General features: G+C 43.7%; 1 protein-coding gene and 1 long non-coding RNA gene across 14 annotated transcripts in view; one reads left to right on the forward strand and one right to left on the reverse strand.

Annotated features, from left to right (window-relative positions):
* The window catches only part of LOC310843897, a 54519-nt gene that overhangs the window by 18473 nt on the left and 19447 nt on the right, over nt 1–16599 (reverse strand). The window lies entirely within an intron of this gene.
* Nucleotides 1–16599, forward strand: part of DLG2 (discs large MAGUK scaffold protein 2) — a 902142-nt gene that overhangs the window by 7618 nt on the left and 877925 nt on the right. For all 13 annotated transcript variants that reach the window (XM_083736268.1, XM_083736240.1, XM_083736269.1 and 10 more), the window contains exon 3: nt 15241–15372. In XM_083736268.1, the coding sequence (XP_083592394.1) occupies nt 15241–15372 (132 nt within the window). The remainder of the gene's footprint in view (nt 1–15240; nt 15373–16599) is intronic.

Here is a 16599-nt window from a genome sequence, read left to right on the forward strand (position 1 = left end):
AGATGGAGCCCTGGACTGAGGCAATCACATGCACTCTCTTTTTGCAACCATAAGCACCTTAAAAACCTTGTGATGTTAACTAGCTCCTTGATTTTGGGAACATTTCTCCAGAGTTTTCTCACACAGAATAACTTTTCCCCTTTATATACCTGCACATATACCCAGAAAAACTGGTTGCCCTCCCACTTGGGGGCTTTGCTCTCTTGTTGCATTAGTTCCAACATAGCAGTTGTTTTAACATGTAGATGGCAATTGTCTTTTCTATTTTAGTTCAAGCGTAACCTAATCTGGCCAAGAAAGCCAAGTGATTTGCAATATTAAAGAACAGCCTTTCTACATTAAACAAACATCTCTCCCAGTAATGTATTATTTCATGTTACAGAAATAGAGCTGAGATGTCTGAAGTCATAAGGACCCTAAACTTGTTTCAGATTAATTTAAAATTGTCTTAATATTCATCCTAATCAGTTGAGGAAAGCCAAGAAGCATAAACAGAAGCACCCAACTGAGATGGTGCAAGATTTTGGTGCCTGAGCAGAAAATCTAAATGGTGATACAATTAAAGTATTGGATCCTTCCTCCGACCAAGGAGGTTTCTTCTCTCAGAGGAAAGGAACTTGGATCCACTCCATAGAAAGCTAAATAATTGAACTGCTGCCCTTTAATATTGACTCACAATTTATCTCTGCTTGCCTAATGGTAGGGCTAGCTTATAGCATCCAGAGAAGACTTTTCACAAAAGTTGTTACCAGAAATGTCCAGAATCATCCTGCTTCATGGTGTATCTGAACAAGCAAGCAGCTGTAAAGGTAATATTTTGCATGGATGTTAAGATGACCAGACAGTGTCTGAAACATTCAGGAGCTGACTGCTCTGTTAACAGAACATGGCTTAGAAGTGGTGTATAAACTGATAGCATTCACTGCAAGTCCTGTAACTCATATGTTAACTTAGTAGTGAGGTTATGTACATTTACAGTAGTAAAACATTGTTAGTAAACTGCTAGTAAAGGTAAAGGGACCCCTGACCATTAGGTCCAGTCGCAGACGACTCGGGTTGCGGCGCTCATCTCTCTTTACTGGCCAAGGGAGCCGGCGTACAACTTCTGGGTTATGTGGCCAGCATGACTAAGCTGCTTCTGGCGAACCAGAGCAGCGTACGGAAATACCGTTTACCTTCCCGCCGGAGCAGTACCTATTTATCTACTTGTACTTTGACGTGCTTTCAAACTGCTAGGTTGGCAGGAGCTGGGACTGAACAAGGGGAGCTCACCCCGTTGCAGGGATTCGAACTGCTGACCTTCTGATCGGCAAGCTCTAGGCTCATAGTGCCACCCGCGTCCCTTAAACTACTAGTAGCAATAGTCAAATATCCTTTAATGTTCATGGCTTGTGTTAGGGACAAAATTTGCAGTGGCACACTGCTGGAAGTCACATTGAACTCAGTGCTTCTGCGGATTTCCACTGAAAGTCTCTTAAATTTAGCTCAAGAAATATTGGCACAGATTTGCCCCCACCTTGCAAAAAAAGAAGTATTGTGCTAATAAGGAATCTCAGAAAGACAGGTTGGCATGGATTGCTCAAATACGCATTATGGATAAGCGTGCGTCCCCTCTTTGTTTCGTTTCTTAATTTTGATGGGGCATTCATTTGCTGATCAGATATTGTCTGATGTATACACGAGAGCTGTTCTTAAGTCTTTGTGCACTGGAATGCACACTGCATGGGCTGTGGCAAGGGAGCAAGGTCTTGTCGCAGCACCTTTAATTCCAAGGTTGATGCTGGAGAAGAGTTCAGGGATCACTTAGAGTTGTGTTTCATGCCCAAGTGCAAGATGAAAGCAACAAGCCCCAGCCTCCCTACTGAAAGTGGGGACTGTGGCAGAAGTGGGACTTCTAAGAAACACACATCCACAGTGCATTTGCAAGGCCATCTGCACCCCAGGCATTTCTAAGGCACACAGAGTATCTCAAGCGTAGTTGAAGTGTGGGGATGAGACCCTGCACCTTCTCCAGTTCCAAGGGTGGGAGAAAGGTTGGAGTTTACCCTTCACCACACTCCCCATGGCAAATGTCCCCCTACCTCTCGTGAGCATGGTGTCATGGACACTTGCTGTTGTGAAGCGATAAGTCAGCTTTTTAAAAATGCATTTTTCTAGCTTTTAACAAGGCAGCAGTTGTTTAAAAAAGTAATTTTTTAAAATAAAAAAGAAGAAAAAGATAGTTGTGCTAAGCAGGCAACAGGCCAGTTCTTCAAGCATCAATAGCATCTCAGCTTCATGGGATATTGGACAACCATGGTTAAATATTAGGCAATCAGGGCTGGCACGCTGGGGAACTCTACTGGCAAGTGAGAGAAGAGATGATCCATGCAGTGTGTTTGCCTGTGTATGCAAATACGACAATAAGTCTTATGTGTAAAAAGGGAAATTTTGAAGCAGGCACCAGTAGGATTCCATGGGAGATCAATACCTGCCGTTTTCCCTTTGAGAAAATCTCTTGCTGTCAATGGCCTTTTATTTGCCAGTAAAATTTTCAGGGTTTTTTTTTTTTTTTGGAGTGAAGTGATTTTGGAGTTTTTCTCCACTGTTTTGTTTACTTCATATAATTTTGTTATAAGGTTGCAGAAGGAAAAAAGGCAGTTTACGGAGGCCAGATGTGAGGTTTTATTTTATGTAGGAGTGCTGGCAGCCAAGTTGCTGGCTGTCCCCACGATCAGTGGGGCTGGAGTACAAAAGTGGGTAGAGGCCAAGAAACAACAACCCTACTGTTTTAAAAGAAAATGTACAGGTTGTGGATGGGTGGATTATAAAACCCCTTTGGCACAGAATCACAACAAGGGAGCTGTAGGAATGGCCAGCATTTTCTTTTGTAAATAGACAGAATTTGCAGGGGATCCCACAACAAAAAACTTCTTGGCATATCAGTCATTGAAAAATAAAATAAAAATTACATGAATAATACTTTAAATGGGAAAACGTTGGCGGGGAGAGAATGATGGTGAGCACATTGGTCATTGCACAGAACGGCAAATTCAGATCTAGTCTTCAAGGTAGCTTCTTTTTACTGGCCAAGATGGACCTGTGGTCTCACTTGGTATATAAGGAAGCTTATTGTGTTCAAACGTGGTTCTCCACCTGGAGTCTTTAAGTAGTAAATTTCCGGAAAAGCTTCACTGCTTGGCTGTATAGACAGGACCAGTTTACACAAACATATTGTGCTTATTGTGGGCAGGTGGAATAAACTGGATCTAGGAAACCCAGCCAGGTGGGTGGGATATAAATTATTATTATTATTATTATTATTGGAAAAAATTCTGTAATTTGTCGTCTACCCCCTACTAAACACAAGCAAAATAAGGATGGAGGGTTATGGATCATTAGGAAAGGGAGTGAAAATAAAACTGGCAGAACTGTAATGCTATAACCATAGAAATCTGTGATGTGATAGCACTTGGAATATTGTGCATGGTTCTGGTTGCTGTGCCTCAAACAGGATATTGAGATCAGGGGTTTTGTTTTGGTTTCTTCTATGGAGAGATGCGGTTGGGGGCTAGAGCAGGTGTCAGGAACCTTTGCCCATCCAACTATTGCTGAACTACAGTTCCCATCAGCCCCAGGCAGCATGGCTAATGGGAGTTGTAGTTCAACAACATCTGCAAAACCGAACGTTCCCCACACCTGGGCTAGAGCAATTCCCCCATGAGGAAAGGTGACAATATTTGGGTTTGGGTTTTTTTTTTAGTTTATAAAAGGCGAGTAAGGAAGAACATTACAGCGGTATATAAGACTGTGCATAGTGCAGAGCAAATAGATTGAATCTTCTCTCTCTCACACACATATAATATTAAAATTAGGGGTTATCCAATGAAGCTGGGTGAAGATTCAGGACAGACAAAATAAATTGCTTCTTCATACAGTGTAAAGTTAAACTAAGGAATTCATTCCCACAAGGTCTACTGATGGCCACCAACTTGGATGGCTTTAAAAGAGCATGGGGGGGGGGGGATCATAAGGCTTAAGTTTTTCCCTCCCTGGTTGGAGGCAGTATGTCTCTGAATGCCAACCAATGGCAATCTACAAGTTGTTGAGAGATCACTTTGGCATGCAGGTCCTCCTTGTGGGCTTAGTAAAGTACATCTAGTTTGTTGTTGTTGTTTAGTTGTTTAGTTGTTTAGTCATGTCCGACCTGTTGTGACCCCCTGGACCAGAGCACGCCAGGCACTCCTGTCTTCCACTGCCTCCCGCAGTTTGGTCAAACTCATGCTGGTAGCTTCGAGAACACTATCCAACCATCTTGTCCTCTGTCGTCCCCTTCTCCTGGTGCCCTCCATCTTTCCCAACATCAGGATCTTTTCCAGGGAGTCTTCTCTTCTCATGAGGTGGCCAATGTATTGGAGCCTCAGCTTCAGGATCTGTCCTTCCAGTGAGCACTCAGGGCTGATTTCCTTCAGAATGGAGAGGTTTGATCTTCTTGCAGTCCATGGGACTCTCAAGAGTCTCCTCCAGCACCATAATTCAAAAGCATCAATTCTTCGGCGATCAGCCTTCTTTATGGTCCAGCTCTCACTTCCATACATCACTACTGGGAAAACCATAGCTTTTACTATCCGGACCTTTGTTGGCAAGGTGATATCTATGAAAACAAGGCACTGGATTTGATAGGCTTTTGGGGCTGATCCAGGAGGGTTCTTCTTTTGGAATTGCGTGATGAGGAGAATGTGTTTGCTTTATACTGCAATGCTCAAGAAAATTACTGTTTTAATGCCAGTAGAGGAGTAAAGTTTATGTCTTACATTCATTGGGGGGGGGGGGTTTGGCACATATTATTTAACATATATAGATTGGTGCTTGTTGATAAGTTTGCTTTATGGGTAAACAAATGTTGCCCTTACTTTTCAGTCTCCCATTCCAACCTAGCTCTTATGACGCAGATATTTACCAGGCTGCCAGATGGGAAACATCAGGTGGTCTAAAACTGTTTTGAAAGACAATACATTTTGGCTATGTTATTTCTCCCTTCTAATATACCCTTCCCCCCCACCCCCAATAATAATCCCTTCCCTGCTAATGGCTTTTAGGTGGCTTTTTGCAGACTTAACAAGGCAGTGGGGTCTGTGTCAGAAGTCCCATGTTATTGACAAGGCTTTAATTTTCTGCTGCATCACGTGGCAGTCTTAGCCTATGGCATACCGTTGCCTTGCGTACCATTTGACATATAGCTCACGTTCGGATCATGGTTGTAAACAATAGCACCAAAATCTAGGGCTTATTCTGTTTGCTCTACGGGATAATCGGATGACTGAAAAACACTTAACTACAGGGATGCTGTTTGTGATTGTGCCGACAAAGAGTGATCTCACTTAGACATGGTGAGCTAGTTTGAATAGGAAGCAGCACAGCTCACCTTGCTAAGAATTTGCAGACGCAGTAGAAGAAATAAGCCATTGGGGAAGGCTGTGCCACACATTTACAGCTCCATCTATTGCAGGCCATCAATTTCAGCGGGACTTATTCCCAGAAATGCGTGAATAACACAGTAGCCTCAGAATTGGTTTAATATAGTCTCTCAATCACCACTGAGAACTATATGGTTCTGCGGGTGGGGCTGGGAAAAATCAAACAGAGAAATTGCAATAAAATGTTGCAGTGTATCATGTTCCCATTCAGGTTTCTAGCTAGCCCATTCCTCTTCCAGAACACCCTATTCCACCTCACTCGTTTCAATTCCTTTTCTTCTGATCGCCAACATTTCATGGCCACTGACCACGCTCAGTCCTCATTTGAATGTTTTTGAGTTCCTCTTGTAGGGTTTTTTAAAAAATTTTTTTTGCAAATCTTCGGGTTTCCTTTTGGCTACATGAGGACCATAACTCAGAGAATGAGTTTACAATTAGTATATCAGATTCTAAGGACTCCCCTCTCCCCACAACTGCAGCTCCCAGATTCATTGAGGGAACATCTAGCATTTCAACTCCCAGCTTAGAGAGAAGAGTTATATTTTAGAGACCCAGGGTAGGAGCTGAACCATCTAGAATGGCACATCTAGCAACTCTAGGGTTGCCATATTTTGAAGAGCAAAAAGGAGGACGCTACGACAATTCTCATTTTAAATACCCTTACTATATATGTAGGCTATAGAAGCTGTGATATATTGCTGAGGCGGGCAGGAGAAGAGAAGAGGAAAGCAAGTTTTCAACCACCAGTTATGTCTATGTCTCATCCAGAAAGTATAGTCAGACACATTTTGGCAAATTTAAAATATGCTAGTACAAAGTTGAAGTCAGTTTGCAATAGTTAGTTATGTTCTTCAGGAGCTCACAAGTAGGGATGGATTAATATGTATACAGTCAAATCTCGGCTCCCAAACGCCGAAAACCTTGAAGTAAATGGTCCGTTTTTCGGAAACCGAATGTCCGAAACAGCTTCCATTTGAGTGCAGGAAGCTCCTGCCACTAATCAGAAGCTGTGCTTCTGTTGTCGAACATTTCGGAAGCTGAACGGACTTCCGGAACGGATTATGTCCTACAACCAAGGTTTGACTGTATTTTGGATTGTCTCAGTTTCTTATTTTCCCAGTCTTAAGTACAGTCCTCCGCATTTCCACATCAGTTTGCTATTTTTTTAAAAAGTCCTCGTGAAATTTCATTAGCATATTTCTCCTTACACATATTTCTGCATGCCTTTTTGCCTAGCGGATGCTAGCTTTGTAAAGCAATTTCCAGCAATAAAATAACACATTCTGCATGTTATTTTCACTAGCGTGTGCATTTTGATACCCATTTTACCCTCATAAACACATTTTTGTACCCCTTAAATGGCTGGAGAACTTGAATTGCATTGCAAATTTTGAAGGATGACTTTTTCCAATTTGCATATAGTTTTGGAAACTGCAAATTAGGTAGGACACCCTTGAATGCCTGCCCGTGAGGGTGCTGAATGTTGGCGTCGCACAGACCCCAAGGTCCACCCATGACTGGAGTACATTGCTTGGGAAAAAGCCACACAGAGGCTGGTCTGGTTCATAGCTAAAGGTAAAGGGACCCCTGACCATTAGGTCCAGTCGTGACCGACTCTGGGGTTGCGGTGCTCATCTCGCTTTATTGGCCGAGGGAGCCGGCGTACAGCTTCCAAGTCATGTGGCCAGCATAACTAAGCCGCTTCTGGCAAACCAGAGCAGCACATGGAAATGCCGTTCACCTTCCCACCGGAGCAGTACCTATTTATCTACTTGCACTTTGACGTGCTTTCGAACCGCTAGGTTGGCAGGAGCAGGGACTGAGCAACGGGAGCTCACCCCATCGTGGGGATTCGAACCGCCAACCTTCTGATCGGCACGTCCTAGGCTCTGTGGTCTAACCCACAGCGCCACCCGCGTCCCGTGGTTCATAGCTACCTCTCCGCTATTTGCTTAGGGGAGCATATCCTGGCATGCAAAGTCTGTGGCTCAGTCACTGAACTTTGAGTTCAAAAGCTCCAAGGTTCAATCCCCAGCATCTCCAGGCAGAACTGGGAGAAACCAGTGATCTGACCCTTATTCTATTGCAGCTCCCAATAGGTACTGGACAGGGGTCAAAAACCAGACTTCCCGTTGAGTGCCTTCATAATCAGCTACAGTATTCTACCAATTAACAAGCTATGCACAATGGCAGACTTTGGGCTCTCAACTTCCAGCGGCACTGTGCATGCCTCTTTGTGCTCCATTCTACAGAATTTTCACACTACCCTAAGGCCACCCAAGCAATTGCATATTCATGTCGTGGAACTGCAGAGGGAAAACCTGAAATTACGTAAAGCGCGACACAATAATAAACTCATATTTATAATGCATTTGCATTTTTTTTCCTGCTTAAGCTGGATTGCTGAAGCTTAGCCACTCCAAAGCTAGACAGCATTTCTACCTTGTTAGCTAGAATTTAAAATAATCTGATTAAAACGATCCAATTGCTGGTGTGTGTTCTAGGGCTACAGTTTGCGCCACTTTAGCTGGTTAGTATTTTGCCTCTGTGTTGGCATAGGCTCGCCACCTTTTAGCCTCCGAGTCACAGAAATGTAGTAGATCATGGGTAGGCAAACTAAGGCCCGGGGGCCAGATCCGGCCCAATTGCCTTCTAAATCTGGCTCACGGACGGTCCAGGAATCAGCATGTTTTTACATGAGTAGAATGTGTCCTTTTATTTAAAATGCATCTCTGGGTTATTTGTGGGGCATAGGAATTTGTTCATATTCCCCCCCCCAAAAAAAATATAGTCCAGCCCCCCACAAGGTCTGAGGGATAGTGGACTGGCCCCCTGCTGGAAAGGTTTGCTGACCCCTGTAGTAGATGAACAACTTTCTTACCAAGGAGATCAAGCAGAAGGCAAGGTTTTGCCTGTTTCAACACCTTCTTGCTATACTGTTATTAAAAGGCATAGGAAAGGAAAGTTGGCAACCCAAATTTGATTCCATGAAGTATGTGGGATGGGGACCCTCTTTCCCACCCCTCAAGCTGCTGTTAGCCCCATGGTGTGGGTGTCCCCCTCTCCCACGCTAGGACTAATAAGATGTAGGGAAGATTCAGCAAACAGTGTGAAGGAAAAATAGTTATACCATATTGACCCATTCCCCCACATCCGCAAAACTGGCTTGAATGCAACCTGAGTGGAGCCTATATTTGGGCGCAGTTTAAACTTGGTTGAATACAGTACGTCTTATATGGAGTCAGGCTGTTTGTCCATTTTAGCTAAGTATTATCTAGGCTGACAGGCAGTGGCTATCGCAGGTCTCTGGCATAATCTGTTGCTGGCTATTAACTGGAGATGGCCGGGATTGAACTTGGGATCTTGTCCGTGCAGAACGTGTGTTGCATCACTGATCTATAGCTAGGGCTGAGAGAATCTACCTATTTCAGTTCTCCCGGCTTTTCATTTTTCTAATCTTAAGTTCAGTTCCCCACATTGATCTAGCATCTAGATCAAGGGAAGTAATAGTGTCACTGTATTCTGCTCTGGTCAGACCTCACCTGGAGTACTGTGTCCAGTTCTGGGCACCACAGTTCAAGAAGGACACTGACAAACTGGAACGTGTCCAGAGGAGGGCAACCAAAATGGTCAAAGGCCTGGAAACGATGCCTTATGAGGAACGGCTAAGGGAGCTGGGCATGTTTAGCCTGGAGAAGAGGAGGTTAAGGGGTGATATGATAGCCATGTTCAAAGATATAAAAGGATGTCACATAGAGGAGGGAGAAAGGTTGTTTTCTGCTGCTCCAGAGAAGCGGACATGGAGCAATGGTTCCAAACTACAAGAAAGAAGATTCCACCTAAACATTAGGAAGAACTTCCTGACAGTAAGAGCTGTTCGACAGTGGAATTTGCTGCCAAGGAGTGTGGTGGAGTCTCCTTCTTTGGAGGTCTTTAAGCAGAGGCTTGACAACCATATGTCAGGAGTGCTCTGATGGTGTTTCCTGCTTGGCAGGGGGTTGGACTCGATGGCCCTTGTGGTCTCTTCCAACTCTATGATTCTATGATTTTTACACCAATATGCCATTATTATGATGATGATGATGCCTCATGAAAACTCATCAGCATTTTAGTGGAACTTCCTCCTAATATACACATATCTCCATGCTTTTTTCCTAATACAGTGGTACCTCTGGTTACGAACGTAATTCGTTCCAGAGGTCCGTTCTTAACCTGAAACCGTTCTTAACCTGAGGTACCACTTTAGGTAATGGGGCCTCCCGCTGCCGCCGTGCGATTTCTGTTCTCATCCTGAGGTAAAGTTCTTAACCCGAGGTACTACTTCCAGGTTAGCGGAGTCTATAATCCGAGGTGGTTGTAACCTGAGGTGTTTGTAACCCAAGGTACCACTGTATACAGTTTTCAAAAGCAGTTTCATTTCCGCATGTCTCTCCACACACCCTGCCAATGTATACATTCAATGCTCACTGTACCCCATTCTATATTCAGTTTTGTGTTGTGGTTATGGTTTTTTTTTGAATTGTTAGTTGCTTGGTATCCAAAGGTCTCCAACTGACAAATAACACTCTTAAAAAGTCAAAAACAAAATGAACAGAATAAAAAGAGCCCCCACAGCAGCCACAGGGAGTTTGGGCAGTACCAAACTCTGGCAGCTACTCACAAGTTACTTGGCTGGAGAACAGCGTTGCAAAATTTGGAGAAGTACAAATTTCAAAGGATGGCTGCGATTTGGTTTGCATATTGGAGAATTAGGCAGGTTCTCCTTTAAATGAGAACTGAATGGAATTTCTCTCTCCTCTCCCCCCCCACTAGTAGTGGCACGTCTTCAGAATAAAACATGCCCCCCCCAAATATCCCCATGGTCCCCAAATACCAGTCATCTGATTGAATTCAAAGCTCTCACCCCCACCCTCGAAAGTAAAAATTGAAATATCGATGAGGTTTTCTCACAGATGTCTTGTAGTTTGGCCATGAGACACTGAAAACAATTGTGTCTTTGAAGGCTGGAGAGTTGTTTGCTTCGATTCCTTTAAAAACAACAACAACAACAACAACAACAACCAGTGGGTATATCTTGGGAACAAGTAGATGCTTTGTAGGGGGAACTGTGGAAGGAATTTACAACTGGAGACGTGGTGGGTTTTAGCATTTGAGGAATGTACATTTCCAGTAATTTCTAAGCTGTGGGCTGGGACACCCTAGACTGCAAGTGTCCTGTGGGGCCCACAAACAAACGAGAACTTTAGGTTTGCACATTTAAACTGGATTAACACGCTTTGTCCTGGAGCAATGAATCCACTTAAGAAAACAACTGTGGACTTCTTGTGCTTTGGAAAGGGACAGGGAAAATACATGAAAAGTTGGATTGCTAACAGAAAGATGTGTAGAACCTTGTTAAGCAAAGTGAGGTGAATGCAGGGCTGGATTTAGGTTTGATGAGGCCCCAAGCTACTGAAGGTAATGGGGCCCTTTATATGTCCAGCTGTCGTTTGTCAACAGCAAATTGTCGCTGGCTTTTGTGTTGAATATATGCTATATGGTAATTTATGGACCTAATAGGTATCTCAAGCCATTTGCACATGTTGCCATGCAACCAGTCCATGCAGAATGGAGGCACCTTATATATAGAAAGGAGCAAACCAGTGATATTTTAGGGAGCAGGCTAGCAGGCGGGGCCCATGACTTACATCATAGGAGCCTACACAACACAAAACACTGTTGCTGTATGTAGGTTTTATTTTATTTGTTTTTTATCTTATATTTTGGAAATGTACATCCAGGTTTTTTTTCCTTTACATTTTTTTGGGGGGCCCTAAGTTATAGCTTGTTTAGCTTATATGTAAATCCGGCACTGAGGATGACAACTGTTTTGCAAACAAACCAGGATGTATGCTCAGTGAAGATTGGAGGTAATCCAATCTCCATCTAAGATTTGTGCAAACTAATCAGGATGAATGCTCAATCTATAAATCATCTGGAGGGGCCCAATAGAGCACAGATTTCTGCATGCACAATGGAAATTTCCCACCTCTCCTCCACCAGTGCAGCCCCTGAATGTGTTCTGGGGGTTCCTATAACAGATTTGGGAGGGCATGGGGTGTGCTGAACGAGGACGGGAGAAATTCCATTGTGCAAGTGGGAATCCTTGCATTCCTACATCTTTTTAGTAGAATACTGCTCCTCACTCTGCGGCCCTCAGCACCTGCTGCCTGAGGCAGCTTCTTCTCTTTGTCTAATGATAGAGCCGACCCTGCTTGCAATTGGACTCTGGTTACAAGGGAAGCATCTCTTGGGCGTCTTTAGGCTGTTTCCCTCCAGTTAGTCCAGGGAGTTTCTGGCTTAAATATGAAATGATTGTGTGGTTTTTGAGGCTTGCAGCCAATTGATTGAGTTGCAGAGAACTTTTAAGCAGCCAGAATGGGAACGATGCTCATTTGCACCAAGAGAAAGAGTGCAAAATCAATTACAAATGCAAATATGTTTGAGTCCTATGAATAGCTGCCTTTGTAGCTAACTGTGCACTATAAATATCCAAGGTAGAGCTAATCATCTATTCTCACCCAGTGAAGGGAAAGAATCCTCAAAAGCTCCTACAATCAGATGTCATCTTACATAAGTAGGGATGCCAACTGACCAGAAAAAAGCAGCTCAGCCTACTCCTGTGCTTATAACAGAGGAGTGTGTTGGAATCATTTGAAAACCCAACAATTACCTGTTAATTGCTGCTGATTAAACTACTATCAACTGGACTCAAAAAGTTAGAAACCCTGTACACAAATACGACATTTACTTTAATTGGTAGCTTCTTTAATCCTACAGCATTTAGTCAACAAATTAACCTTGGTTATGCGTTGCAGAGATAGTGTTGTGATATTTATTTCTGTGTGTTGTTCTTATCATTTGACAATATTTAATCTGTAAGTATTTGTGGGAAAGGAGCTACATTTTTTGTTTTGTTTTCCATTTTACATCAATAGTCAAGGTTTTTGTGTGGAGTGACAACAGAGTTGCAAGAGCTTAGTCAACAAGCTGAAAGAGGAAATGAGGTCTTCAGTTCAAATATAAAAGCTAAATTGTTTGTCGGGAGCCGAATATTGAATAAGATCATGGGTTTGGATTCTGGGTCCAATTTTAAGCGTCACCTCCAGATGGCAACCCCCCCACCAACATTTCAAGGATGCAGAAGTAGGAGGAGGGATTGAGAACAGAAGAATATAGTGTTCCATTGTTTACAGAAGAAAACTGTTACTGAAATACGTGATGCTATTGTGTTTTGGGGGTTGAGGTATTATGGTGTTGGCCTGGAGTTCCCAAGCAGTGTTGATTATAACACAACATTTTAGGACTGGTGACCTAAAGGACACCTGTAGTGGGGCAAAAAGCCATTATCTGGATTCAGACCACAGATGATAGAATTGAACTGCTGCATGAATTGTGAGTCATCATTTTCACAGTAGAGTCTCCTTTGAAGGGTTACCAAGCAGCCAGTAAAGTAACGTATCCGGTAACCAGGATTGTTTGTTACCTGTCGTTGATAAATCTCCATTTTGCATCTATTTTTGCCCCTTTGGGCGAGAGCCAGTGTGGTGTAGTGGTTAAGAGTGGTAGTCTCGTAATCTGGGGAACCGGGTTCGCGTCTCCGCTCCTCCACATGCAGCTGCTGGGTGACCTTGGGCTAGTCACACTTCTTTGAAGTCTCTCAGCCCCACTCACCTCACAGAGTGTTTGTTGTGGGGGAGGAAGGGAAGGAGAATGTTAGCTGCTTTGAGACTCCTGAAGGGGAGTGAAAGGCGGGATATCAAATCCAAACTCTTCTTCTTCTTCTTCTTGTTAAAATGTTCTTGGTGTGAGTTGCTAGAGCTGCCATCCTCCAGGGTTCAGCATTCAGCCTCACATGTTTAGAATTGCAGAATCATAGAACTGTAGAGTTGGAAGGGACAACAAGGGTCATCCAATTCAACCCCCTGCAATTCAGGAATCCTTCGCCCAGCATGGGGCTCAAACCCACGACCTTGAGATTAAGAGTCTCGTGCTCTACTGACTGAGCTATCCACATGCGGAGCCCAATAAAAGCCACCATATTGGAATTTGTAAATATAAATGTATAGGGAGAACTGCCCTTAGCTATACATTACAGGAGATGCACTGGTCCACATCTTTCCCACACGGTCCCTCTGGTAATGTCTTCCAAAAGTGACATGTCATGTGATGCCATCATGGTCAGCATCCATCCTCTCCAGTTCATTGATCACTGTATGTAGGAGGTGGGGAAACAAATAACTTCCTTTTACCAGGGACAGGAGCCATGCATCCCCTGTAATAAATATCTAGGTAGGCCTTTAGATGGTTTGCAAACCAAAGAATTCTCCAAAGCATAGCTAATGCAAGTCATGCTTCTTAGCTGTGCCTTGAAATCTCCCAACACTACTTCATTTCCTATTTATCCAAGGCCTGGGCTCTTAAAATAATCATACATTCATGGCAGACTTAGGAGCACTGATTCATTTTTGAAGTGGTTTTTGGTGCTGGACCAGTTGCTTGCGTCTCTAGTGTGTTATTTTGTGCTGAAATCCCAGCATAGGGAAATTCTGAGAACCAGCCGACACCAAATCACTAGGAAGAAACCTGAAAAGGAGATCTAAGGCGTTTTACACAGTGAATGTTTGTTCTTGCTGCATTTCAAGTCAAATTTGCCCATCACTGTACCCATGGGCTGGTGTGTGTTGAAGTCACCTGCCGTGGGTGGAGTCTGGGTGGTGATGTCCTCACCTGATGGAATTGCCTGATTGGTTTCCCATCCCAACCTCCGCCTTTGGAAGTTGTGATGGAAAGGAAGGCTTCACATACCTGGGATTCAGCGTGCTTCAAGTAAGAAAACTGTGCTCAAGCTGGCTTGAAGTTGACTTGAGGGAAGCCACATCAAAATGCAGTAGTTTACTAGAAATTGCAGGATAGGTCTGGATCCTGTGTAATCTCATGTGTATATGGATGCCCTGCTTAGGGCAAGGTCTTCAGAAGCTGCTGCAAGGAAGAGATGGAATATGACCACTTTGAGGACTGGGAGGGCGATGATTTCCAAAGCTGTCGCAGCAATCTTCATTGTGCTGTACTTTGATTCTGATGATTCTGATGGTGGTTTTATTGTACGATTGTTGTTGTTGTTTAGTCGTTTAGTCGTGTCCGACTCTTCATGACCCCATGGACCAGAGCACGCCAGGCACTCCTGTCTTCTACTGCCTCCTGCAGTTTGGTCAAACTCATGCTGGTAGCTTCGAGAACACTATCCAACCATCTCATCCTCTGTCATCCCCTTCTCCTTGTGCCCTCCATCTTTCCCAACATCAGGGTCTTTTCCAGGGAGTCTTCTCTTCTCATGAGGTGGCCAAAGTATTGGAGCCTCAGCTTCAGGATCTTTCCTTCCAGTGAGCACTCAGGGCTGATTTCCTTCAGAATGGAGAGGTTTGATCTTCTTGCAGTCCATGGGACTCTCAAGAGTCTCCTCCAGCACCATAATTCAAAAGCATCAATTCTTTGGTGATCAGCCTTCTCACTTCCATACATCACTACTGGGAAAACCATAGCTTTAACTATACGGACCTTTGTTAGCAAGGTGATGTCTCTGTGATTGCTTTATTTAATGTGTGGTGCTACTATTCCCTCTCATAGGTCAATCAATAATCTGTTCCTGCTTCTCCTCCTCCTCCTCCTCCTCTGTTTTGTTACTCTCAGCATTTTCAACCCAGTTAAGTACTTTTATAACCTTGGGTATTTTTATTTATTGTAGACACGGATCGAGCTTTAGCACTTCTGGAAGATTATTGCAAGAAGCTGAAAAAGCCAGAAGAGCAGCCACTGAAAAAGGCCATTAAAAAGGTGATGGGCATCTTTAAAAGCAGCTTATTCCAGGCATTGCTAGGTACGTAAATCCGGCTAATGCTTATTTTTTCTTCATGGTTGTTATAATTCATGCAATTGGGTGCTGAAGATGTATGGCTCTTAGATGATTCTCATAGATTGGCTTGGTTAATGGGGTCATGTGAACAACTAGCCTGATGTGGGGATGTTCCATGTGGAGTCCGGTTTATTAACCATGGTTGCTTGTAGGTGGTAATCACCATACAGTAAAGGATTTGAAAGACCACCTTCTTCCCTATAGATCAGTTCAGGGCTTAAGATAACAGAGGTGGCGCTTCTGGTGGTTCCACTACTCTCAGAGGTTTGGAGGTGGGCAATGGCAGCTTGTGAGAGAGCCTTCTAGGTGATTGCTCCAAAAATGTGGAGCTTCCTCTCTACAGAGGAGGGGGCACCATATATTTCCAGCTTCTTTTGTTTGCTGAAGATACACTTGCCCTCCTGAAAATTGAAAAACGTGTTTTGGTGCCTCTCTTGGCAGAAAACATGACCTACCTATTTTTGATTCTAGTGTTCCAGGTGTTTGCTTGTTTGTTTAACTGTCCTATCTGTTTTTATATGCTGTAATTTGCTTCTCATGAAGGGTGGGTTAGAAATACAATAAAAATAAATGGTGAGGTGGAACTTTTCTGGCTCTCTCATTTTCCTGATGTAAATGATCCTGCCACCCCGCTATGCTTCTGTCTGCTCTATTATGGGTACCTATAAGCTTCCCTTATGGGGCAAATAGAAACTTTGGGGGAAATGTTTTACATTGGGAAAATGATTCAGTTTTGGTGTTGGGGGCACAGTTGCCACTTGGCAAAATTTAGATGTGGAGGATTCAATAGTGGAACTCCAATGTTGCCTTGTTACGTCTGGCCAAAAGAGGAGGTTGAAGAGATGCTTTGCTGTGACTCTGGGAGGCGAGAGATTGTTCTGTCGAATATGCCTGCCTTTGGAGCTAGTAAGTGTCCGATAGTTTTGATAGGGACAGGCAGTCGCCTTCCTGTTTGCTCTGAAAGTGTTCAGAGAGTTGAGCGCTGTGATTTAAGAAGAAGAAGAAATTGTAGCGACCACCATCACCTCCTCCTCATCTCCTTCCATAAGACCAAATAACTGACCATGGGAAAAGTGGAGATGGGAGTAGCAGGTACTTGTTGAGACCTTCTGGAGTGTCTGTTCCAACCAGAATCCCTGGTGGGAACCTGATGCTCTGGAGCTGTCACTTTGAAAGAAATGGGAGGTGGAG

The sequence above is a fragment of the Podarcis gaigeae genome (assembly GCF_964106915.1).
Source record: "Podarcis gaigeae genome assembly, chromosome: 4".
Taxonomy (NCBI): domain Eukaryota; kingdom Metazoa; phylum Chordata; class Lepidosauria; order Squamata; family Lacertidae; genus Podarcis; species Podarcis gaigeae.